This window comes from Ips typographus, linkage group LG6 (assembly GCF_016097725.1).
Source record: "Ips typographus isolate SLU linkage group LG6, UJ_Ityp_2.0, whole genome shotgun sequence".
NCBI lineage: Eukaryota > Metazoa > Arthropoda > Insecta > Coleoptera > Curculionidae > Ips > Ips typographus.
In genome coordinates this window covers 4356573-4383085 of record NC_138427.1, presented here as the reverse complement: position 1 = coordinate 4383085, position 26513 = coordinate 4356573, and the positions used below count along the sequence as shown (strand labels likewise).

The 26513-nt window shown below is 35.3% G+C and overlaps 1 protein-coding gene and 1 long non-coding RNA gene across 2 annotated transcripts in view; one reads left to right on the top strand and one right to left on the bottom strand.

Moving 5' to 3' along the window:
- Window positions 1-384: 384 nt before the first annotated feature.
- Window positions 385-17160, bottom strand: LOC145730241 (uncharacterized). The gene is made up of 2 exons (XR_014178573.1): window positions 16961-17160; window positions 385-548 (listed from the first exon to the last, which is right to left on the bottom strand). It is a non-coding gene; the product is annotated as an uncharacterized LOC145730241 (long non-coding RNA).
- Window positions 17161-24293: 7133 nt separating this feature from the next.
- pb (homeobox proposcipedia) overlaps window positions 24294-26513 on the top strand; it is a 34826-nt gene continuing 32606 nt past the window's right edge. Inside the window, exon 1 of the mRNA XM_081981339.1 lies at window positions 24294-24757. Within this exon, the coding sequence (XP_081837465.1) occupies window positions 24753-24757 (5 nt within the window). The 5' untranslated portion in view covers window positions 24294-24752. The remainder of the gene's footprint in view (window positions 24758-26513) is intronic.

Sequence of the window (26513 nt, the reverse complement as noted above, 5' to 3'; positions counted from 1 at the left end):
CAAATATTTCGAGCAAAAAAACCGTACACGGAACGAGCGGAGAGGGTTTTCCATTTTTTGCCTCCGCTGCATATGAATGAGACTTTTCAATTAAATTGCTATTTGGACGATGGACGGAGAAACGGCGACCGACCGACATGACAGCTGCCGGCCAACCGGGTCAGCGAAGCTGTCACGAATAAATCTACATTTCATTCAACTTCGATTAATATTCGAAGCTGGAGCTGACAAGAAACGTTGCTGCCTACATTTGAAAAATGCGAACGGATCCAGGATGATTTCAAGCTGGGCACGTTTTAGCATGGTTACGGATTGATTAAATTTTTGATGGCTGGATGTTGTAAGGAATTTTTGGCAATCCAAAAATAAAATAATACTACTTACTGTGTTTAATAAAAAAAAGTTCTATAATACCCTAGTGGTTTTTAATGCACACAAATTATTTCTGAGCTAATTTGATCACTAAAATTTCGTAGATGGAACTAAATCCAAGATAGAAGACAAACTGGCGATTTGGATAGAAAGTTCATACTGCCTTTTCCATGTCTCTGCAACAGAAATAAATTAAAATTAATCATTACAATTAGCTTTGCTACAAAGTATCTATAAACTTCACATCATAGTTGCACATGGTGACATGATAATTCATCTTTTGTTCATAATGTCTAATATGAACATACATAGTGTTCATAAATGTGATCTACTATAGAAAAATAGCTTAGCACTCTACGCGGATGACACTGCTATCATGGCCTGGAACAGGAGCGGCCGACTCCTGACCCGATAGCTGCAAGAGGAGACCACAGCATTGGAGAAATGGTTCAACAAATGGAAGATCGACCTAAGAGCGGAGAAAACGCAAGCCATAGTCTTCAAAAGAAGACCCAAGATGAGGATAGACGATGAGGATAGGCAACGTCAGGTTAAAAGACATGGACATCGAGTGGCGCAACGAGACGACGTACCTTGGGGTCAAGATGGACTAAAAACTCACGTGGGGAAGCCACATAGAATACGCCAGATAGAAAGCCAGAGCGACCAGAACTGCGAGAAGCAGTGAACTACGACCCGGAGCTAGAAGCACCCCACAAACGACCCCGATACCAGCTATTGGATAACGGGTAATTATTAATAACTTTTTCTTTCTGTTTCAGATAGAGGACAATTCAGGACCAACCAGCCAAGAAGAGGACCACAATTTTCCCCCAGACCTTCCCCCGGGTGGCGAGAATTTTATTCTCAAAATCTGGGTAGAATCATTCCGCAGTTATCCCGGTGCTAACTGGGCTCTGGCTGCACTCCTGAAACTTTTCCCCGCTTTGCCTACGCAAAAGGGGGAAAACCATCCCCCACTCACCAGACCCTACCTCCCCAAAACTTTAGGATGTGAAAAACAGACAACCGAAAGCCGGCTGTTTGGACATCCTATAGTTTGCCAGGACCACTAGAGATGGACGAGCTGACGAGAGAGGACAAGAAGAGCGCCAGAAAAGCCCCTCCGTCAGCGGGGGCATTCTTTGCCAGGACAGAGGACGCCGATGCAACTCTGGGAACTTCCCGAAAGGGAAAATTCTACTACTACTTTAGAAGTTTGCAAATTGTGGTACTAACTAAAGTAGCTAAAACATAGCAGTGGTTCGGTCAGTATATAGTATAATAGTTCCACAAATCAAGAAACGCTGGTTCAGTATGCCAAAGGAGCAACCACAAGAAAACAGTATATTTTTCGTAAAAACGTAGAAGATTCTAGGGCACCTTTTCGTATAGCGGTATCGTTCCTGTTTGAGCGACAGCCTGTCAGCCGAAATGGAAAGACGAAAGAGTTTTAAGTAGTTGGCAGAAGTTTGAGTGAAACCGGATCCCGCCTGATGCCGGATAAATAAACGGGAGACAGTGTATCGAGGAAAACTTTCTTATTTTCCGTCATATTTATTGATTTTTGTTTAAACTCGTTTCCTCAATATGCCCCGGAGACGAAGACGATATTTTTCAGGCGGGCAAACTTTTCTAATTCGTTCTTTTTGCATATTTACAGACGTTCTGAAACCATATAGTTGAATTGTTCCTTTGCGGTTTTGTATAATATCTCTAGTGGCGGTCCGCAAACAAGCTACAATCATGTAAAGCTGAAAGTGTTGTCACAATACGTGGAGCTAAAGATTTACTGCGCTTTAAGCGACCTTCTCAGGCAGTAAATCAGAGCCGGCGAGAAAGAGCCGGTAGTCGGTCGACTCAAATTTATGGTCTCGAAATATTGACATAATTCGTGTAAGAGCTGCTATTTAGCTGATTTATAGACCCAGCCAAAGTTATACATCATTTCTACTTCAAATATTTGTCAAAATTATAAAACTACACCTTTATCAACATAAATAAGGACTACTGAATGACCAGTATGTTCAATATTAGTAAATATGTTTTTTGACTAATTTACTTTTATATAGTAACACACGTCAAGACGCTAAAGCGAAAGTTGCTTGGCTAAATTTTAGCGAGATAATAAACAATTAATTCGCATAAACGGTAAATTTGCTACATAAAGCCGACTGTCTGTTGGCTCAATTAGTTTGATGCGATGTAAAAGGCTCAGAGCACAAAGGTAGACAGGCATTAAAGAATTGTCCGTGATGATGAATCTGTTGTTTCTTTGTTGTGGTACAGGCAAATTAATAATGCTGTAGGTACAGAATAAAACCACGTTTGCGTTTTTTTTTCCTAAGGTCCTGTTTGGTTAAATTGGTATGCCTCAAGGCAAAATGTCAGTGAACCGGAAGTTACTTTAATAAGTAAAGCCCAGTAGCTGTTTTTTTTTATTTTTATTTTGGCATATTAAGACGACTAGATAGATCTTAAAAACTTAGATTCAATAAAATAAAGTAATATATGAAGCTTTTGAGTGACTGGTCGTTATATGCTGTTTTTATGACTTTCTCACTAATATCAGCTATTATTTACAACACTGTTATTAAGGAATTTGGTTTAAGCAGGATGATGGTCTAGCACATTTAGGAAGAGTTATAATTAAGTGCTTGTTCTGACCAAAATTTCTAAATCGTTGTTTACAAAACAACGAACACAAATTTTAATCCATTCAAAGTAAATTCGTGTAATAATTTAGATATGAATAAAATATTTATGAGGTTACATTTTGAAAATTGGAATGAAAACATGTTCATTATTTTAGCTAAGTTACTTGATGAGCAGTTCAATTCAAAGACGACAAAAGTTAAAAAAACATTTTTTCATACGAATTGTGAAGCATTAAAGCGGCAAAAATGGTGGACATCATTATTTAGCCGTATATTTCAAAGGAGTAATTTATGGAGCAAGGCGAACCCAAACATGTCACATAAATATCCTTAAAAAAGAGCCTGTGAGAAAAGGTCAATAATTGTCTGGTCATTGAGAGATCATCCATCAATCGCAGCAAATTCCCAACCCCAGTAACTCGTGTTTTGTATGTGGATACAAAGTGTATCTAACTTAAAAATAACAAATCATTTATACGAAAGTTCAATCTTGAAACATGTAAAAGAAGTTTTGCAGTGTTTGATTTCTTTTGTGCTCGTGAATGGCATAGACATAGAGCAAAGAAGTAACACTAAAGCCTAATTTTGAAAAATAACCAAGGGTTTGACTGTATTAGAATCTTTCAAGAAGCACTGGATGGATAACATTGAGAAAGGACTCACTATAAACAGTACTCAACTTAATAACACAAGATATACAGATGATACCATCATGTTTGTAGATAATCTTTAAGGATTGCAAAGTTTGATGGATGATCAGAATTAGCTCACAGTACGTGTTCGAAATGAACATAAACAAACCTAAACTCCTCATAGTAAGTTAAAAAGACATTGTGGAAGACAGTTGTCCGCTGCCCCCCCAGAAAATACTACAAGGCAAAATTAACAGCAGGGAGGCACCTGCCTGAAAGAAAATATCTTAGCAAATCTTAGAACGTGGTTTGACAAATTATCAGCACAATTTTTCCAAATCGCCATCAACAAAATAAGGATAGCCATGCGATAGCCAACATTTGGAACAGATATCCACATGAAGAAAAAGACAACCGAAGTATAGCAACTTCTTCTTCCTTTAGGCAAAACAGTTTTTCGAACATCTTATGACATAAATTTATAACTGGAAGTCAGCCATCTTGTTCTGGCCTTCATTTTTTTTTACCTTCTCCTCCAGTTATTATTTTAACAAGGCTAATTTCCTAACATTATCGAATGCCCAACGACAGCATTCAAATAACAGGTTGCGGCAACGTCAGCCATGTTACGAAGGTTTTAGATTATACCTCTAATACTGGCGGACCTTGAAGAGTTTTTGTGTTTATTGTATCTATGTGTTTTTCTTTTATTACATTCACTTTGACCATTTTAAGTTTAGTTCGTTTGTACCTAGCAGAAATGATTTAAATGTATATTTACTAAACCAGGCAAATAGAAGGGGTATGTCGGGTTTGGTGGTACAGTTTGACAATCACTTCTTGCAAAAACTCCTCGTCTTGGAATAAAAATTGTTTAAGTATTAACTGCAATAAAGCATAATAGCCGCTAATAACAGGCCTTACGAAGAAACCCAAGCCTCGCAACGATTGGCCGGTAATATCATACTCGCTTCGTTCATATTTAAATACATTCAATGGCTTGAAACATAACAAGAACAACACAAGACCAGGATCTTGATTCAAAAACTAACATCACAGTCACAGGTAAAAGGGCATTTAGTAAAACACAAAAGCGTAAAATATATGGCTTTGAACAGGGCCGCGCGATTCGGTTTCGCAGCAGGGGGTGAACGCCGTGCGTCTGCCTTGGTCATATATCAAATTGGCAACTTCTCCTTTACACCCCGACATAATAAGCATTTAAACCCCGATGAACTTTCTCTAAAGGCTCCCAGGAGAGCTGCCGACTAAAGAAAAATTACGCAAAACGCTGTCACGGCGACAGGGATTCTTGTGATTTTTGGTGACCACAACATGAAGGTGGTCTTAAATGAACCATTCACCACGGTCGTTTAAAAGTAAAAGTAAAAGTGTCATAGAAGAGATTAAGTTTAGTGGGTTTTAGAATGGTTTTAAAGAGTAAAAGGTGTTTTATGTCAGAGCAGTTTATTATTGGAACTATACTAGAGAAAATCGTTTAAACTGTATGGTTCTATGCTAGGTTGTTAACAAATAGATGTTTGTCTTCTTAAACATTACCAATTCCATTATAACGCATTTTGTTAATAATATTAATTATTTCTTTTTGTAATACAAATGCAGATCGAATATCTTTATTACAGCTCCAGAATTACAATATTGATTTCAAATTTGCATTGTAAACAATCTTTAGTGTATCAGGTTTTACATACTTGCTACAAACCCTAATCCTATAACCTACTTGACTCAATTTAGAAATTAACTGAGCAATGTGCAAAGACCAACTCAAATTCCAGCAGCATTTTCAATTATCTACAGTTTGCAACAAACCTCAAAAACATTGCATACTGATGAAGAAGTCAGTCAGTCTCGAAACGTCTTAATAAATACCATCTTCAACTCTTCGTTTAATTGCAGATCACACTTTAGCTTAGGAAGGTAATGCAGTATTATTTCAAATAGAATGTTCCTAGACTTAATTGCTTCAAATCTAAATAACTATACCCTTTTCTGTCATAATTAAGATCGTTTTTCAAGATTCCTAATTTTATTTAACATCGACAAATTTAGGAACACTGATTTATTAATGAAAAATGTTTATGTGAGAGCACTCTTCTTTTTATTGTTTAGTCATGTCAAGTAACATACAAACAAAGGCTTGTTTAGAAATAACTTTTTTTATTTACAACCTGGCAATACCAAAAAAACCAATTGTCCATTTGGGTAATAACTATTACACTTGCAACGTAAATCATTCGTAGAATGTTTCTTAATTAAATCACAAAATGCATAAAGGTGTACCTGTAAGACAGTCAAGAAATAGGCAGGCTATTCTTGCAATTCACGGAATGAGTGTCATTATGTTAAGAGTGGAAATAAATCGCAACACAGGTACACATGCCAGAATAAACAGCGAGGAAATGATAAATGACTTCAGCCACGCATTGTATCTGAATATTTTGCCATCTGGAAATCTGCGATAAAAAACCCATTGACAGACTTAGCAGGCAACCACATGCTCATAGTTAGTGTTTCATTTTTGGTCTTGTATAAGACAAATAATGAATAGTTAAGCTATGATTGGTGCGAAATTACGTGTAGAATAACCAGAAGTCCAGTGGGAGTGTATACGTGATATTTGCCTTGGTGCGACGTTTCTTTTTAATGTTTTCGTAGCATGCAGCTGGCGGTTTTTTGTTTTATATTTTTTCAGAAAACCGCCCCCTTAAAACAAATAATATTGCCGGCCATTCAACGATTTCGTGTGAATGGAGATTTGTTTTGTTCTCTCATTTGATTATTTCAATAGTTTCTTTTTATCAGTGTTGATGCTCTATACTAACTCTGCAAATTTAAATGAATAAATTCAACCCCAATTTTTGAGAAGGGAAGAGAGAAGAAGAGAAGGGAATTTCTAAGAGAAAAGTATGCAGAATATGACAGGAACCCAGCTTCTGTTCTAACATTCTATAAAAACTTTTCTGAAGAGTCCTGTTTCCTGCTTTCATGAATGAAGAGGCCAGAGGTTTAAAGTTGGAAACTCGTTGAAGTATGTACACCCATACCCCTAACGACAGTAAAAGGAAATATAAAAAGTGGTTTTATTTAATTAAAGCTGGGGCATTAGCGCGCCCTCTACGTAATAGTACGAGTTGTGGCCGCCTACCTGGCAGGGTCGTATCTTGCTCTTACAAATGTCCCCACATGTCGCTGCTATAGTTTCGCAATTATCTCGGGCCCGCCGTGGAATTTACAAGAGGGTAAAGGGTAATTTCTACAATTTATGATGTGGCATGGTTAGGTTATGACATTTGCTTTTTTTTCTGGACGAAGGAAGCAGAAAAATTATAGTTTAGTCGATATTACAAAGTTACAGGGTGGATTCGCGCCACTAGCACTTTTTCAACAGGTGTAAAAAATCAAATGGAGTCATATCTGGTGAACTGGAAAGAATTCGGCCTCCTCTTCCGATCCATCCGTTTGGCACCATCATGATGGGAAACAAATACTTGGTCTTTAGAGTCAACATTTCAGACAGTACGATTGACACTTGAAACTTTTTTTTTTTAATTTGGAGCTTACCAGTATCTGGAATACGCTGATTCAGTTTTGAAAAGGATGTACGTCAGGAAATGTGAAGCTGAGGATGATGTCCGTGTCCTTCTTTTCCTATTTCCTTTATAGAAGATGTGGTTACACCATTCATAATTGATTTCTCAGTTTTGTTTGATTCCATGCTTGCCTATTTCGTGCTCATAAACTTTCTCATCACGTTGGAGATTTGCCTCTTGGGCGATTGCCTGCTATTTTCCTTTCTATGAATAGTCGTTCCATTGTTCCTGATCTTCTAGCGATATGCCCAAGGTACTGCAGGTATATGCGGTTTATTCAGGTTAACAGTCTTCTGTAGTGATCTAAACGAGGCAGTATAAAATATATTGCTCTTCAGCTGAGGGCATTATTTCTTAGATAATTGACCTTAATAGGTGTCATTATTGATGAAATAATAGCCTTGTCGGACATTAACATGATTAACATGACAATACATTTTAGGAGAGTGTGAATGATTTCACGGTCAGTCCAAACCAAGTTTTGTTAGATTTCCAGGCTTGTAAGCCTTGGTATAGTGGAATTATTTTCTGAAGAGATGCAGCAAGGAAGGAATTTCCTTCAGGAACAGTCTTAACATAAACTTCTAAATCAATTTGAACGAAATATACTTGCAATGTCAAAGAAGTAACATACAAAACTGAAACGTTCTAACTGTTCACATGATCGATCAAGCAAATAGACGCGTGAGAAAAACGAGGATACATTCAAAAAGGCAGCCGAAAAAAAATTGCCACAATAACCCAATAAATCTTTGACATGTATTTCTGAATGTTTCAATGTGATTACAGAGTACGACCTACTAATACGAAGACGTCCGTGATGGATCACCACAATGTTTTTGTATTTACATGTCAACCAGGAGCAAGTAAGTCATGCGAGGGTAGTGCATGACACGACATGAGCGATGCCGTTGCGTTTTGCATAAGGGGATGATACACCCCTCCCCGCTAAGCTGCGATTCCTTCAGCTGAATCTTAACGAATCCACTAAAACGAAATAACATCTAATTACAGTCTGCAAGTTCATCAATTAGGCCTATAGATCCGAAAGATAATTTAATTAAAATAATTGTATAAATTAGGGTTCTGATGTTGTGCATAGCCGATGTATAAAAAAAGTTTGCGTGTGTTTTGCACTTACTATTTGTGCTAGACACGATTTCCTCATTAGTTTGAAAGTTTGATAAATTACAGTTTCAAAGTGCAGGACCTTGTTAATTTGCAGCAGCTTTTGATCATGCATTTTGGGGGAAATTGGGACAAATATCTGAGATGTGTACTTTCATCTCGAGTGAAAGGCAAAAAATTTGTCCGCCACAACCCGAAAACGCAAAGCATCATAAATATAATTTTAACCGCACAATTTCATCTATTCTATCCAGAATGTGACGCAATATTTAGTTACCCAGGTACCTTGGAGACGATATCTCCTTTTTCATATATTACAAATAATGCAGTTTCTGGAGTGAGTCGCAGAAAGAGATAAAGTTATTGTTGGCGAACGGGGATGGCGGTTTCGGGAGCACATCCACACTCACTTCATTTCCCTGGCGCGGTCTTTATCTCACCGACGCGAGTTTATCCATTTCCTCTCTGACGAAGGGAAGCCTGCGAAATTTAAATTGCCCCTGGCTTATTTTAAATTGGACGGATAAGAGTTTTTACACTAACGCGCCAATAATTCAGCAAAAATAAATTCTAGAAAGTTTTTTCGTCAAGTTTTTTCTTTTCATCATCGTTTAATATTTCCATATTCAGAGGGGTTTTATAGTTTTTTTATAACCTTGTTTGACTTTATTGAAAAATGTTCAATGTTCAGTAGCATTATTACGATATTTTTATTTTATTATGATTTTGTCTATAACAAAAAGTGTTTATGAGAAATGGTACAAGTCAATCTACCATAGTGAGATGATCATAGACTTATTTACATCAATGGAAAATGCTTCAAAAGGTAGAATCAACTCAAAATATTCCGAACCTCAATAATGGTACAAGACATTGTTTCCCAACATTGTTACTGTTGATCATCTGCTATTGGATAGGGGACGTTTTTTTGTTAATTTTTCAGTTTTGTTTCAAAATTATGTATAATTTTAGTAAAGTCGTTATTGACAAGATCCTGATTTTATGCAGTTGTTGATTTTGATAGTCGCGGAATGTAAGATAATGACAGATTGTCTTACGAAAATGAAATTAATTGTTTTCTGCAATTCAAGTTGAACCACAGGATTGGTTAATAAGCCAACAAACACTCAATAGGATATTTAAAAAACTTGGTAGAAATACCGACCTTTGACATTCTTTATGTTTTCTAAGAAGAATGTTGATCATACTAGTTTTTTACATAATTAGATAATTGAGATGAGTTAGAGTTATTTACCGAAGTTGGAGTTAATACATCGACTTCAATAAGTTGATTATTAAATTATTTACGCAAGTTGGAAAGAAATTCGCGTTTCCGAATTCCATCAATCATAGGATTAGGGCTAATAAAAACATTTCTCGCGTTGCACCCTCTGAGCCATCTGCCGCCACGCCGCCGCGTGATGTATATTTTTCATCCTGGCGGACCGTTTGATTCGGATTCGTTTTTTAGTCTGGAAAAGCTGATGCCTCCGCCGCAGATACCTATTTTTTATTGCAATTTCCCTCGCGCAAAACATTACAAATGAGAAAAAAGTGACGAAACAACCCTCCGCGATCCAAACCCAGATAACATCCCAACTGGAAACTTTGGCAAAAACGGGTTCGAGAAGTTCCCAAAGACAGGATAAACAATTTAACAATTTAATTAAGAAGTCTAGTGTAGTGTACTCCCAGTTTGGAAGTTGCTTCTCTTTATACTTCATCGCGAGCAGATGTTTCGGCTGCCTGCTTGGCCTGGCCAAGAAGTTCTCTTCTGTATTCGGGGATATTTGCATATTAGATTACGGGCTCTACTCTAATGAGACGTTATATTGATTGGATAGTATCTTGGAAACGTTTAAGAGTATTAGATTGTGCGATATTTTATTGCAAAGTGGAAAAAATTAAATAATTAGCTATTAGATTGAAGTAGTAGTCCATTTTTACACAATGTTATGTCCATTTTTACACAAGTTGTACAAACCAGGGTTTAGCATAGCAGTAACACGCAGTCGTCTCCACAATAAATTTATTGGTTCTTTAAAAAAAGTAGTTGAAAAAAAAGACAAATTGCTACTGAAGTATAGAATGTCAAAGTAGAGAAAAATAAGATATGGTGTTAGAAGAGTAGAGTTGTACCATCCACAAGATAAAGGAAGCTGGTGAATCTGAAAACGATCCAGATATCTGGAGAAGTCATGAAATTTAAGCAATAAATTAATAACATCATCGTCCTATGTTAAGGGAGGTCATTTTTTGGCTAAAAGGGTGGCTGGAAGAATAAAGAATTGGGCAGTCTGTACTTGTTAGGTTTGTGAAAAACAGAAAATTCTATGCAATCAAGTAAATATAAAAATATGGCAGTAAATTGTTTGACTCAACCTCCATGGCGGAGGCTAAGGGAGACAAGAGGAAACAACATGTTTGACAGGGATGTTTGGTTTGTTAAATAAATTATTATTTTTATAGTTTAGAGGTTTAGACAATAAATTTAAAACTTCACAAAAGCACAATGTAAACCATGACCCAGTTTATACTTTACCATCATCCTTAACATGATGAGTTGATCACGTATCTGTTTTTGTAGCATTTTTTACATTGAGAATGAGCCAAATTATGGAAAACGCAACTAAACAATTATCCTACTTTTAGCGACATTACACCGGTCTCCGGTAAAGATTGTCTCCCTTGATTAATCTTTCGGATCTATCAGGCCAGGCCGGTGCGTCTAATAGTAAAATAATAACACAACAGCCGCAAAATAACATGTTAAAACCTAAACATACTTATTGAACCGGCGTTTGTTCTTATTTTCATTCAGGTATAAAATGTAGCAGCGATTTCCTGTTTGTTAATGTATTTTAAATTGTAAGGAATGCGTCTGCGGCCTCTTGCCAGCCAATTCCGACTAACAGTTCTCAATGGTGTAGTGGTGATGTATCTGCAATTATTTCTTCAATTCTATAGCATTAGGTTTTTTTCTATTGCTGCTCATCTATATCAAATGCAGTTTTTCTGTTCACGCTAACTTATTTTTCATGTGTGCTTGTTTTTTGTTATTTTCTTCTTGACTAATAATTAGGCTTCCTGTATTTAATTCTGCTGAGTACTATTCTATGAATATATGAATGTAATAAAACATGAAGTTATTAAATAACAAATCTTTTAGTGCAAATCTGATAAAAATTTAAATCCATGTGATAGAAAAGGTCTGAAGAAACGGACCATGTGAATAGTAATCCAATCATATTGGAACATTAAGTGTAAAACTCAGCTTATAACAATAGCCCTGTCAAATTAATTCGGGATTGAGATTGATAAGGGCGATCGTCAGCACGTAAAAGTGAAATTACCTATGCAAGTTTTTGGAGCAGCGATTCCCTTAGGGACATCGTCCGTGTCCATTGTAATGTAGCTCAAGTGATGAAAAATGTACGTCGGTAAACATATGTGAATTACTTTTTTTCACGCTTTTGCTTAAATAATAAAATAAATTTTCTTTGTGTTGTGTCACTAAAGAGTTTGTGCTGCTAAAAGGCTGTTAGTGAAGATAAAAAGAGACCAAAAGGAGTGTTGCTGTTATTCTAAATGCACCCTTCCAAACGAAAACTTGGACATAGAACCCATTAAAAAAAAATCAAGAAATTCTATCTCAGTTTTGAGAATTACAAGAATGAAAACTAACTGAAATAACTTGAAGAGAAAACTATGTGCTTTCACATCTCCACTGTGTGATCATGGACTTCTTTTTTACTTTTGAAAGTTAGTTTATATATCTTCTTCTTTTTAAAGTGTCATGCTAAAGTAAAGACTGCTTTAACAACTGAATTAAAAAAAAATACATATGTACATTCATTTCTGAACCAGACAAGACATAGAAATAAGAGTAATAATTGAAACCTGATACTACAAGACTGAAGAAGAAAGGAGGCTTAACCGACAAAATTGTGAATCTTATGGCAGAAAGACGGAGAGTTAAATTGAATAAGACACAAGAATATTAGGCAATTCACAAGAATATCCGAAAAAGTCAAAGCGAAATGGGCCGGTATAGACCAAGAGCATCTGGAAATGTATCTGATGGTAATACTAGGCTTGAAATTATTGATATATTTACAGTACGGAAAAAATATCATATCACTATATCAGAAGTATAACAGGCAATTAAGCTCATGAAAAACGGAAAAGCAATGGGTCCAGATTATAGACCACAAAAAGTTTTTAAAATCATGGCGAAAGATACCATTAAAACCCTTACCAGATACTAGTGAAACTGCAGTTTTTAAGAAAATATATGATACTGGCACAATTCCAGAAAGATGGCTTGCATCCACCTTGTCAATGTAAAATTGTGCGTGGTATCATAAAGCTCTGGAAAACAAAAATCGAGACATCAGAGTTGATGGCAAAATGATCCGGAATATCCACTATGCTGACGACACCGTCTTGTTATCGGACAGTATATGTAGAAGGGATACACGAGTTGAGAAGCAAAGTTATTCAAACAAGAGAAATAGCAAGTACAGAATTCTACAAAACATAGTTCAAGCTAAAGTCGATGACTGACCAGTTCCTTAGAGAAAAATAATTTACTCCCTGATTAACTTGCAAAAATGGTTTGGAGCAACATCTACTGAACGTGAGGTTTCGATAAGCAGCGACTAAGATCCGCAGAGCTATGATGATAGTCAACTATCTTAATCGGATAGTGCAATAGAAGAAGAAGAAGAAAGAATGTTTCCATTGCTCGCCAAATTAAAATCGCCGATGTTTCCGGCAGTGAATTACAGCACTGTTGCACAGTTTACTGGTTTATTAATCAAGTTTCAGAGAACTGTGATCGTGAACGCTAAAGGCAAAGTTGTATTTATCAACTCTCAATATTATTAATGTATTTTGGAATGTGTGGGTATTTGTACGTTTATGATGTTAACAATTTTTAATAAAAATTTTATACAAAAATGTATAAAACTATAAAAATATTAATAATCCAAATATAAATTTCTTAAGTCAACTTTTATTAGTGAATCTACTCCAACTTTCCAACAGTACACTAGTGGTAGATAATGCAGCCAGGCAAATATTATTTTTTAGAGACAAAACTGATTTAAAACTAGATGAAGCTAGATTTCCTTCATATTCCTCATGTAGCGACATATTATTCAGATTTATTGGGCCTTATATCTCATACGAAGGAAGTTATAAGATGTGTCGGCCGGCCCTTTTTCCGCTGCCTCTGCCACGAGATTGATGGCACCACTTTAGCCCGCTCCATGTGTATTGAAATAATATTCTGTGTGTTGTGCCATTTGTGACAAATTCGCTATAGTAACATATTACACGACATAATACAACATTTCGGCTGTTTTATTTTCGGATTACATTTTTATAAGATTTTCCATAAACTGGTTCCTGGCTATGCGACATGATAAATTGCCTCAGCCACCCAACAATGGTATCCATACCAGTTTTGGGCGTAATTTCGAAAATGCAAATTCGGAAGGGTGAATAAGGTGTGGTAACCTGAAACCGTTCACTTTTAATTTATTAATCGCGCTCCTTAGAAGGCGTCGTTGTTTGATTTGCCTAAGAGGTGGCGGGCCAACTGCGGCGGCGTCCGCTGTGCTTTGCAATACACTTAATTCCGATAAGGAAATTAATACTCATCCGGGATCGGAAAACCTATTTTCTTAATGAGATGGCTTGTTACGTCACTGACTTTTCTAATTATCAAAGTAACCCCTCAATGGATTCAACTTTCTTAAAGTGGACTCGGAAGAAGAAAGTTTCCATATATTGCAGCAAAGGTCAATGCAATTTATGTAACATTTTGGATTTAAAATTTATACATTTTAATAGTTGTTGTATTCTTAGCATAATTGAAATTATGCAAAACGATGTAAATGTGTCAGAAAATTTTTTTACAGCAAGATTTTACATTGTATTATGCTCCACATAATATTTGGATGAAGAATTTCCAGATTACTGGATTGATAGGAAAATGTTTCGAATGTTCTACTGGATTTCTGAATGCTTGCACCTAAACTGCGAAAACTAGGTCAGTTTAGAATGTCTTTTGATATTGTCCGACACCTAATTTCGTCGTAAATTAAAATGTAATTAGGTCGTAGAAGAAAGGCTTTTACTCCATGGCGAATATAAAGTTCCCCTCGAAAATAAAGTTGAGGTGTTTTTTCGAAATGATCTACAAGGTTCCTAAAAAGTAAACATTTTGATGAGCCACCCTGCAGATCATTTTAAAAAGTTTCAAAAACAAACAATATTTTTGAAACTTTTTGAACAAATCAATCAACAGACACAAACCTAAAAAACAACTCGACAACCTCAAAAACCCAAATTAACTGAACAGCAATTCAGAAGTTGGGGAGAGTGAAACTCCTAAAACGTAAATTATGAAAATTAAACCATCATAAATGGGAAGTTATCCTCTCGGTCATTAATACGGGCGTAGCGAGCATACGAAGGAGCGAAGGGCCGTCCATTGTCCTTCTTGCCGCAACTGCAGGACCTGGTGTAACACATGCAGGAAGGACAGGAATACAAATGCGGTGCGGTGCGTCTTAGACCGCGGCCAGGGGCGTTAATCACGCGGCCGACCGCGGCCGACTCGTTCCCGATTTTATTGCAGGACCGGGATAAATTAAATTAACTGCAGCAATTAAGAAGAGAATAATAGGCGATTTAGAGTTTTATTTTAAAGTCCCCGAGGATAATAAACTTAAGTTTCGGTTTAAGCATCTGTTGATAAATTTTGCCCTTCGTATTCTTGTTTCGCCATGCGCATATATTTTCGGTTCTTTTAGTGTTGGTCTGCTTGATTTTCATTTAACAGTTACTTATAATTTTAATTTTCTTCTCAAGTTTCAGTATTACTAATAGTATTATATTTTCTTTTTTTTCTATTACTGCCCATCCATAATTAACGGATGTTGGCGACCATTTCGCTTATATCTCTTGGAGTGTGAACAAGCTCTCTAATTGATTTAATTCTAGTCTTCCCTTTTCCCAACTATGCCCAACAAAATTTATTTCAATACATTATATTTTTTCTTCAAGAATGCAGTTTTTATCTACTTTATCCTAAATACTTCTCTTTCTGCATGCATTTTTTGCAGGACTTTGTTAAGCGTGCCATTTTTATTGTGCTTCGGATTTCCTTACCAGTTTGAGTGCATTTAACACCCTAAGTATCTGCAGCGTCTGATTTCACGGTTTCAATAGAAGTTATCTTTAGAATAAAGTTATTATGAAGTCAAAGTACTAGCCCTAAGTCGATTAAACATTTTTTGAAGTTTTTCAGCATCGTTAGCAATCAATACAGCATCCTGCATATCTGCAATTGGATATTGGTTCATTTTTACTCCCATTTCTTGTTCTTCAAATTTGGCTTCGGAGTACAGGGTAAATAACAATGGAGACAGAATACATTCTTCCCGATCGCCTCTTCTTATTTCAATATCTGCTGTAGTAATGCTTGTATGTGTTGTGATGTGAGCTGTCTAGTGCCAGTATAAGTTACTTCTCTATGCATCTGATGTCTTTATCGTCCCCTTCTGTTTTCCTCGGTATGTTCATAAGTTTTTTGTGTTCATCACGACAATTCTATGATTCCAATGTAGAATTGTCGTACATATTGCAGGAGCATGGGCACCAGTTGACTAGTTCAAGTTAAGTAGGTTTATCTAAACAAAGCCCTTTTTTCTGTATTAAAATTAAATAGTAGAGCTTTTCCAGTGAAGTAAAGAGGTTAATTCTGGTATTATTTTGCTCATTAAGCTCTATTCATTTAATGCTCGGTCTAATAAAAGAACGCAATAATTTATGAAACGAGGCAAAAGCTACTAGAGGATTATGGTGTAGAAAATATATTAATTGAAAGGATAGTAGTGGAGTATCAATCTTTTAGTACGTTACAGCAAGAGCTGTTGAAGAATATCACATGTGTCTTCATTTTTTAGCCAAGCTAAACTAGCTTGGATAAAGCTAGAAATAAATTAAAAGAAAAACACTCTTGTTTTCTTTATTTAACAAACATACAATAAGTATGAAATTAGCCTAATTATTCATAGAAAATCAACGATAAGAAGAGAGAACATTTACAGAACCATAGTCTCGATTAAAATGACACAAACCATGAGTCATATATCACATGTGTCAGGTGGTCACGTGACTACTTTGTCAGAAGGTCCTATTGATATTTTGCAATCTTTGTCTAGAGCATTGGTTTGCAATGGAAGAGCCAGGGGAAATACCGATAAAAGTCCCTTTTTTCCGAAAAAAGTTAACCACAGAAATGTTTACTTTTCTTTATTTACCTGAGGGCCCGTACTTTCACCTCCGAATAAATTTATTCTTAGGATAATTTCTATAGTAATGACGGAGTTGACCAATAGCAGCGTCTGATTTCAAGGTTTCCATAGATATTATTCTTATAATAAAGTTATTCTGAACTGAAAGTACTGGGCCTTAGTAAAACGATAAAAAATGTTAACATATCGTATTGTAATAGAAGTCTATCACTTTTGTTTAAATAACTTACCGTGTGTCACTATATACAAAGTTAAGAAATTGTGTGATCTGAATCTCTGAAGTGGTATCCTAGCGTAAACTTGGAACGATACACGTCCATAGCTCTCATTTGCACTGAACTAAACCGAATTAAAGCAAATCTAGTTAAACTTTTCGGTTTGAACGTCTCGGAATGACTGAGAAATTGAGTGAAACTGAAACGCTAATGCCAGTGGCATCATCAACTGCTAATTTAGAAACCCTTTTAAACGAATTATTTCCTCTGGTTCACTAATGTGCTTTTGTTGATGTAAGCCGGCTGGTGGACTATTAGCCTTGCCCGAATTATTAAACCTACTTTTAATGATTCACTTTTAATTACCACTTCAGATGTTTGTAAACAAGGTTTTTGCAGACGACCGACTGACCACCTCACCAGTTGAACATCTTATGGGTGCTATTTTCCTATTAGAATCCGTGTATAATGATTAAAGGTAAGAAGAAGCCCTTAAATTATATGGCTCTTGTTGGTTGAGTGATCTCAAAGTTTAACTGATTGCTTGTTTTAAAAGTCAACGAAAACGAGATGAACATCTCTATTTGTAGCACAAGAATAAATAGGTCACCAAAGGATCATCCGGCCCACAATCCTACTTGTTCTTCTGTTTTGTTAGGAGTATTATGATTCTAATTAATCAGCTATCAAGTCTAATTGTACTTGTAACTGAGATAAATTGATCCTAATCACACTTTTTTGTGAATGTTTCAGCTTAGTAGGGTGTATAGTTTTCTTAGTAAAACCGAAATGTCCGCTAAAGTCAAGGTCCATAACTAATGTAATATCACATTGTATTGAAATGTTTATAAAACAAACCCTATCTAAGACGTGTTGCATCACAAAAAGTAAAACAAAATGCACTTTCTTTGAGTTTCTTAAAAAATAATTTACTCAAAACTTAAATATTTACTGATTTATAGTATAAAGGTGTGAATTAACGAATTGATATTTTTTTTTATGAACTTAATGAGATTCCAGCTCAGAGCATGTAAAGTTAAAGTTTAAAGCAAATCCAGGAAAAAGAGTTTTTGTTGAGAGAAAGACATTTTTTCCAGTAATTTTATGAATTCTTCAACTATCCAAACTCTTACTTGATATGGTGGAAATAAACTGAAGTTTTCTCATAAGTCTGTCGCCTTGTGGGGGCCATGTGTCTTAAGACGGCGGCCGCAATGTCCAAAGAGTGCCGTAGTGTATGTAAAGTGGCGCATTGGGCCCTTTCGGCCGAAGGGTTGACTCATTTCCTGACCAGCATCTTGATTAATGATGCCTAATAACTGGGTTCCGTTCAGCGGACCGGTTGCCACTCCAACTCCCGTCAGAATGGGCTTTTGACTTTGGGCCGGCGGCCAACTTTTTTTCCAAAAAGTTTCTTGGTTTCGCATAACTTTGCGGAGCCCGGTTTCCCACTTGAAAATCGTTTTGTTGTCCGCCCAACGTAAGATTTTGAAAATCGTTCTAAACCCCGAGTTAAGTTTTAACTAGTTCCAGTTAATCATATAATAATAATATTAATGAATTTATTGTCATCAAAATGATACATAGATCACAAAGCAACAGGTTGGTGTTTGAAGCACCTAAAGTAAAAAGAAAATAAGTACGTTTGACATTTTAAAAATTTAAAAAAAAACTAGATCCATGTATAATGACAGTACATATTTAAAATATAACATTTAATAATACAACAATTACATGGTAAAATGTTAAATAATATGAAAGCAAGTTTCTATATTGTTTACGTTTATTTTTGTATTGCTGGTAGTATAAAGATCTTTAATGTAGTCATCAGAGTAATCACTTAACTATCAACTAATCTCCCTTCATGACCTATATCCAATATATTTTAATTTTCTTCTCTATATTGTAGGAATTTTTTTTCCTCATTCATGCGTCTCATCACTTCCACGTTGGTTTACTCTTTCCACCCAGGAAATCCCCAGATCCACATTTCAAACGCCAGAGTCCATGCCTGTATCCCATAGTACAGTAGTAGCATATAGCATCTCATCAGTCGTATTCTTAGCTGATTTAGATCTTGACAGCAGAAAAGTCTCTTCATTCTTACAAATGTGCTTCTCACCTATTCTATTCTGATTCGTACGCCTTGAGAGATATCATTATTTTCATAAATGGTTGTGTATTTGTATTCTCTTACTCTTTCAATAAGGTAATTATTTACATATATCTTACAAAAGTCTCGAGGTGTTTTTGTTATCAGCATATATTTTGTTTTGCTTATGTTCAGCGATACTCCATATTATTCACTAACTGTGACTATTCTATTAATGAGCGTCAGTCGTCTAAAATAATAGTGTCGTCCGCATATCTTAGATTATTTACTGTCACCGTTAATTTGAAAGTCTATATACTGCTCATCAAGTACTTATTTTCTATATCTTCTAGATCGGTAAAAGTATACAAACTTGACGTACACCCTTTTGTATTTCTATTTCTTCTGATTTATCTCTATTCGTATTACTGCTTTTCTGATTATTCTGATGACTCTGAGGTCCATCCTTCTCTTATGTTTAGAGGAATTACTTACTCTACTTTATCAAACGCTTTACTGTAGTCTATAAAGCATACGTGCAGATCTTGATTCACGTCTAAGCAGCTTTGTGACAGAACATTGAGCGCAAACAGTCCTTCCCTTGTTCCTAAGCCGAATTTCAATCGTGTCATCTATAGTATCAAGTGTATCGCTGTTATCTATAATACATCAAGCTTCCTGAATATTCTATTATGAGCCATTTTTAACAGGATCTTCAGATCTTCTAATTGAACAAGAATAAGTTTTATGGTACTAAATTGTGTTCTTAATAATTTTGTTTATGAATAACTTCTGAAGAGTTATTGTAACTTAATTTAATTAGAAAACAAAATAAGACATTTTTAGTTCTCGGTTCATAGGTATATTTCATGTTCTACAAATAACTTAACATATCATTTTCAATCTTCAAATAATTTTTTTTGTGGTTTCAGTTTGAAAAGGACTTATCTAAATTATAACTAAAAAACTGCTAACTAATAAACCATAAGTCCGTTTCGCATAAAACACTAATAATCATTATGGTATACTTTGACAGAAAATATGTTTCAAAAACCAGCAGACCACCAACCCAAACGACTGTTCAAGAACTCATGAATACAGCAAAAAGGTTTTGTACACAACAATGAGTACAAAAAGGAATTTAATTAAAATTGCTTATTACACGAAACAAGCAAAACTCCCAGTCATAAATAAAGTCAGACCGATTGGATAATTTATCACGACACAAAATAATATAAAATATAAATATTAATTGCTCGCTTAGAAAGAAAACACCTCCGAGTTAAAACACTCTGTTCGCAATTAAGGCTTGACCACCACAAAGATTTATTACACGTTTCCGTCTTAAGTCGCACAAGAACCCAAAAACTATGAATAATAATTCTTATATTCAAATTTTTCGAGAAGGTCATTACCACATGGTTTTCATTCATCAACTTGGTAAATCCCATGTGCGCCGTTGCACTCTTTTGTAAAATGTTGAAGCGCACAAGACTGGAAGATACGAAAAATCAATTAATCATGTTTTACAACATATAAGCCATGGGTAAAATAATAGCCACCCAGAGTGGGTTATGGAACTTATGGCGACCACATTACGGACCGCAATGTCATGCTTCATTCTCTGTGGAAATATTAGAGTCGGCTTAGCTACTCGTTTTACTTGAACAGTCTAATGGAACTACAAATCGTCATCTGTTTTTTGAAAATTGTCATTAAAACAGTTCTATATTGCAATGTGAAAAAAGTGTTATATTCATAATTTTACCTTATTTTTCAATACTAATGACAGTAATGTGACTGGAAAACTTGTAACGAAAAAGAAACCGTTTCCAATTGTTGATAAAATATGTAGTTATTTCATACTGTATCGTAATATGCTCTATTACGTAGTCGGTTTCAGTCCGGGAAATGATTCATTACGTTACTACTTCCAGACTAGTCCGGCAAAGTATAGTTATTTTCCTAACAAGTGCGGAATATGATACTTGGAAGGTTGGGCATCAGTCGAGTGCGGAAAAGGCGCTTTCCGGAAAAATAATTTCTTTCCGCACTAGTGCGGGAAAGTCTATCTTTCGAGAACAAAAATAGTGCGGGAAAGTTATCTTTCGCGCACGCTCGTAGAAAAATATCATTTTGTTAGCAACCTATTTAACAGTTGGTGTCCAAAATGTATAGGGGTGTGTGAAGTCACAAAAAAAAACTAAGAATGAAATAACTATTACCACTTACAATATGAACGTTTTACGATACTCTTCCTTAAAATGCAATTAAAGTACCCGTCTAGAAATTCCAAACATCTAAATTTGGACTTTAATAACCCATTTCCCGGACTAATATGGTATATGCTCAAATGCTTATTTCTCTAATCTTTGAGTTTTCTTGAAATCTTGCTTATCTCAGCCTTTCACTAAATTACGTTTCTATAAAAAATATAAAGACAGAAAGATATCTCATATTTGTGATTTCCAATTTTATACTGCTCCCACATCATTTCTCTTATACATAAACACGAAGAGAAAAATTATTTTTTGTGTCTATTGTACTCGTTACAAAAAGTACTTACAAAAATTATTTTCTCACTTTCTACTTCTCAAATAAATGAACTATTAGTTACTATTGGGAACAAATTGTAATGGAATACTTATAGGACTTTGATGATGATCAATTCTCCTGTATGAATTCATGTTTATTATATTTATTCTAAAGGTAGAACAAACATGGGTGATACATCTTACGAAATCAGTATGTAATGAATGTAGTAACCCAATTTGTAAGGCTAAGATTTTTGGGCAAGTGGAAATTTGTGAATTGTTTAGTGCAGGTAATACAAAGTTTCGTGGATAATAAAAAATCTTTAAAAAGTAAGTATTTCTGCTGCAAAAATACATGTTATGCTTTAGAGCAAATGCAATAGAGTACATTTAAGATCTTACTTTTTACAAACCTTCTTTTAGAGGAGTATATATCCTAGTTAGAACGGTTGAAAGCAACTTTATCTGGCAAAAAATGTCAACTTTATAAATGCAAATGATTCTTACTCTATAGTACTTTAGAGGAAGACAAATAGAAATACAAAGAAGTGTACGTCAAGAGTGTATACTTTCACCAATCCTCTTTAACCTGTATTCAGTAAATGATGGTATGACAGTAAATAATCTGAGATAGGCGGACGACACAGTTATTTTAGCTACAACACATAAAGATCTACAGACTCGAATTATTGGAACAGTTACAGTTAGTGAAGAATACTGGACTGAACATAAGCTAAACAAAATATATGCTGATAACAAAAACGTAGAGAATAGAATAGAGTAAGAGAATACAAATAATAGCTAAACACAACCATTAATGAAAATAATGATAGCTCCAAAAAAGTACAAATCAAAATAGAACAGGTCAGAAGCACATTTGTAAGAACGTAGAAACTTTTATTCTGTGGAGATCTAAACCTTAGATAAAGATGTGCTATCTGTACTATACTATGGGATGGAGGCATGGACTCTGAAGGAAATTGACATGAGGAGAGAATTTAAGATGACTAGAAGAGTTTGAAATGTGGATATACCGGAAAATACTGGGGATTTCCTTAGAGGAGAGAGTAAAGAACGTGGAATGAGGAGACGTATGCATACAACCAATTATGCAGAAAAAAGTCCAAGGAAAGAGATTCATAGGAAGGAGACAAAACTCAAGGCTGAAGAACCTTAGTGGTGTGAGTAAGTGAGTGGTTTGAATATAGTAACAGCAACATATTAAATCATTTAGAGTCCCGGTCTCAAAAATAAAACTTTCGAAACGGAGACGGCACCGAAAGAAGAAAGGCTATGAGGATACCAACTGCATAATTTTTGAACACTTGCTTCCACTTCTTTGGACCTCATTTTCTAATATAAGATTGAGTTGAACAGGTTACTAAGATTAGAATTACCTGAAGCTACAATTTTCATATATAGCCCAGCTTTTTCTCCTGCATATTCAGTGTCTTGTGCGACAATTTTGTCACACTTTTAAACCAATTAGGCTTTTCGAGTACATGAGTCATGATTCTTCTTTTCTGTTTTCTTATTCCATATTAATGGCTAACATTGGCTGAATTCCCTCTGTTGTTTTTCTAGTTACAACGACTACAAACAACTTAATTAAAAAAATACTTTATTAGTAGTAGTAATGTTGTTCTCTTTTTGTTTACTACGACTTTTTGTTTTCAATTTTTTATTTAGTGCGTAGAGTAAGATAGATTCTTCCCATTTTAGAAAAACTAAAAGCTACAACTGAAATGTTGGTAAATGCAAATAATGATATACCCAGCGGTTACTCCAAAAAGTAAGTTGCTTACACAAAACTTAACTGTTTTTGTAGGCCAAATATTGGAATACAGCCAAACATGTCTCAAGATATATTATACGATATATGAAGAAATGTTCTAATATTATTTCAGCTACCAAATGCAGTGAATTGAAATGCGGCAAATTCGCAGAACATTGGTCTTTATCCTGTATAACCAGCAACTCACATGTTAATACTGGTTTTAAAAGAAACTATCTTTTAAAGCCATTTCAAATTAGGTTATGGCATTTCTGAGATAGAAATTGTTCAAAATGTTCGGTCTCAATCTTCTTCGTAGACAGTTTACTAATTTATTGTAATTTTTAAACTTTTATTACATACTTATTACAAACTATACATATGCATAAATTAATCTCTTTTGACTAAATTATATGGCTACGAATTAAAATAGTTCATAAAGTTGATTCAATATAGTGCAATTAATTAAAACCGCATTCATGTCTCTTAGATATCAACAGGCAGGTAAGTGAGCAACGTTGTCGCGTGGGTCAACAGTGTCAAATCAATCTACAATACCAAAACCGGATCTAAGACTCTAAAATTTATTTTTTAATAACAAAAATCAATAACAGTACTTGTCAAGGAAACTACAAACACTTTTTTTACCGCCGCAGGAACAATTTGTCTATAGCAATAGAAGCACCCCTTAGTTAAGTTTATAAGAACATACTTCACTTAAAGAAGCCTTGCTAACGACTTTTTAGGGTCAGAGAGACCAAAATACTCCGTATAGAGGTTAAATGGCACTCATGATGGTCGCAAACCTTGCGTGATCCACCAGACCGTCCGTGTTTAAAGTAATAAGAATATCAAAGGCATATCGGCGGCGTGTTCATGTGAAATCCGATGTTTTTTTCATAATTTTTACCTGTATAATTGTAGAGGAACTCGACACGGACAGGCGTGATCCCGCCCCACAAACTGTAGGGCTCCGCCCGCTCTGAGCCTGTCTGGCCACCTCATTGGCCGGGTTTCGAACCACGTGACGAGCCGTCGGCCTCCTCAAGGAGAATGAAACAAAAACAAGGCGCGCTTACTGTATCCACGGACGCAAAGCCTAACAATCGTTTTCTATTTCCAAGCGCGGGAACGAGCAGGAAAATCTGCACGGCACTCGTGGTAAAACTGCAGCGAAACGTGGCCTGCTGATGCCCGCAACGTACGCGAAACGTAGGGCGCGGCGTTTCCTTTGACTTGCGACAGGCTGTCGATCGCGTTTTCGAGTGCGGTGAGTGACAGTTAATTGGCGTATTAAACCACTCAAATGTGATGACTCGTTTTGTAGTGAATTGGTGAGCAAACTGTGATGGTGGTGAACAGTGGGATTGGTGGCTGGCTGCTTCAGGATTTACTTTGTTTTAGTCGATGAGGTGAATATAGGAAGTTTTCACTAAATTACGTTTTCTCAAGCTGAACACACTTTCCATTCAACATCATCATTCTCAATATCATTAAAGATACCTGAAGAAATATAATTGAAGGTAACCTATTAAACACATACAAAACTTTTATTGAAAACAACAAACAATATGTACTTGGCATTTTGTCCTGCAATTCATCAAAATCAAAATGGCTGGCCTCACTTTTATACTCTGATGAAGAGTCGTATGCGTATTCACTATACAGAATTTGGTATGAACTAATCCATAGCCATGAGATTATGTAAGACTTTTGTATCTTCCTTCAGTCACTGTACATGAAAGTGAATGGCGATTCTCATAAAACCACCATTGTGAATCTAAATTGTATTAAGAGTTGTCATTGAAAAAGATAGCTTGTGGAATAGTGAAGATCTATTCATGAGTAAGCAGGAAGGGTATATCGGTATTGGAAATGCTGTGAGCTACTCATAATCATTTACTCTAATATACGAGAAATATATAGCAAGTTTAGTAAAATTAAGCAAAATCTCGTTGTTATATTAGCCACAATGCTTTGGATCTTGATAAAGTCTTCGTCAAGCGAACTGCTTCTTCAGTTGAGAAGAAGTTAACAGATCCACGAGGACAACAATATAACTTCTATCATCCTTTCGTGATATGTACCAACTTGCTTGATATAAGGGAGACCACAATGCTTGGAGAAGATGATACCTACAAACAAATATAAAGGATTTTTAAAGTAGTTAATATGTTTATTATCATATGGGAAGCAAGAGCAAGATCACAGTCATAAAAACATGGAAAAGAACCAATGATATATCAACTGAAAAGAACATATTCCCATTTTTCTGTCTCTGAAATACTACTATCTATACGAAACTGTCAGTTGCTAAATTAGAAATGATTTGATTTTTTCAATAAAGATTTTGCTTTAGTTAAGAACAATGATCACCTGGAAAAACCAAGAGAAAAACGACCGACTTTTAATATAGAAAACTGAAAGTTTCTTCAAATACTTGTTAGAGAAGCCCCAGTTTTACACCACTGTGAAGAAAAAGCGTGATATCACGCGTAAAAACGTAGAAAAAATGCTGATTAGCAATATTGATATAGTCCAAATGAAAGTTCAGACAATACAATTCTAGAAACAAACAGAGAAAACGATGAGCAAAACAAGAGAGAGAGAGACAGAGTAAATTGTGCTGAGTTTGTTAACAAAATGAAAATACTCCAGTAGAAGTAAAACATATAGAAGAAAAATACAAGTGAAGAAAAGTTTCTTTCGTCTATTGGTCACTGTCAGGAAAAGGAAAAAAAATAATATTCACTCTGTATACCTATAACAATGATGATGTAGTTTGACCTTCTATAAACCTTGTTTTCATATAATTTTTCATTCAGATATTTAGATAGATGATGTCATTAGCATTTACCAATCAAAAGTCGTATTTGTCGGAAAAATTGTGGACAAAACCGGACGTTAATATATAAAATTAGTAATCAAAACATATACTTACGTTACTGCATTTTCATTTGATATTAAAGTAACTTTTGACTTAACAAACCTTATTTTGAAATAAAAAGTTAACAAAATACATAAGAAATAATGTACCTAAATTGAAGAATTGTAAGCCTTATAATTAGTTATGTATTCCAAGGAACCTAAATTAATTTGCACCAATGAATATCATTTGACAGGATACACAAAAGAAATTTACCGAAAATTAATAATAAAGTAATTCCC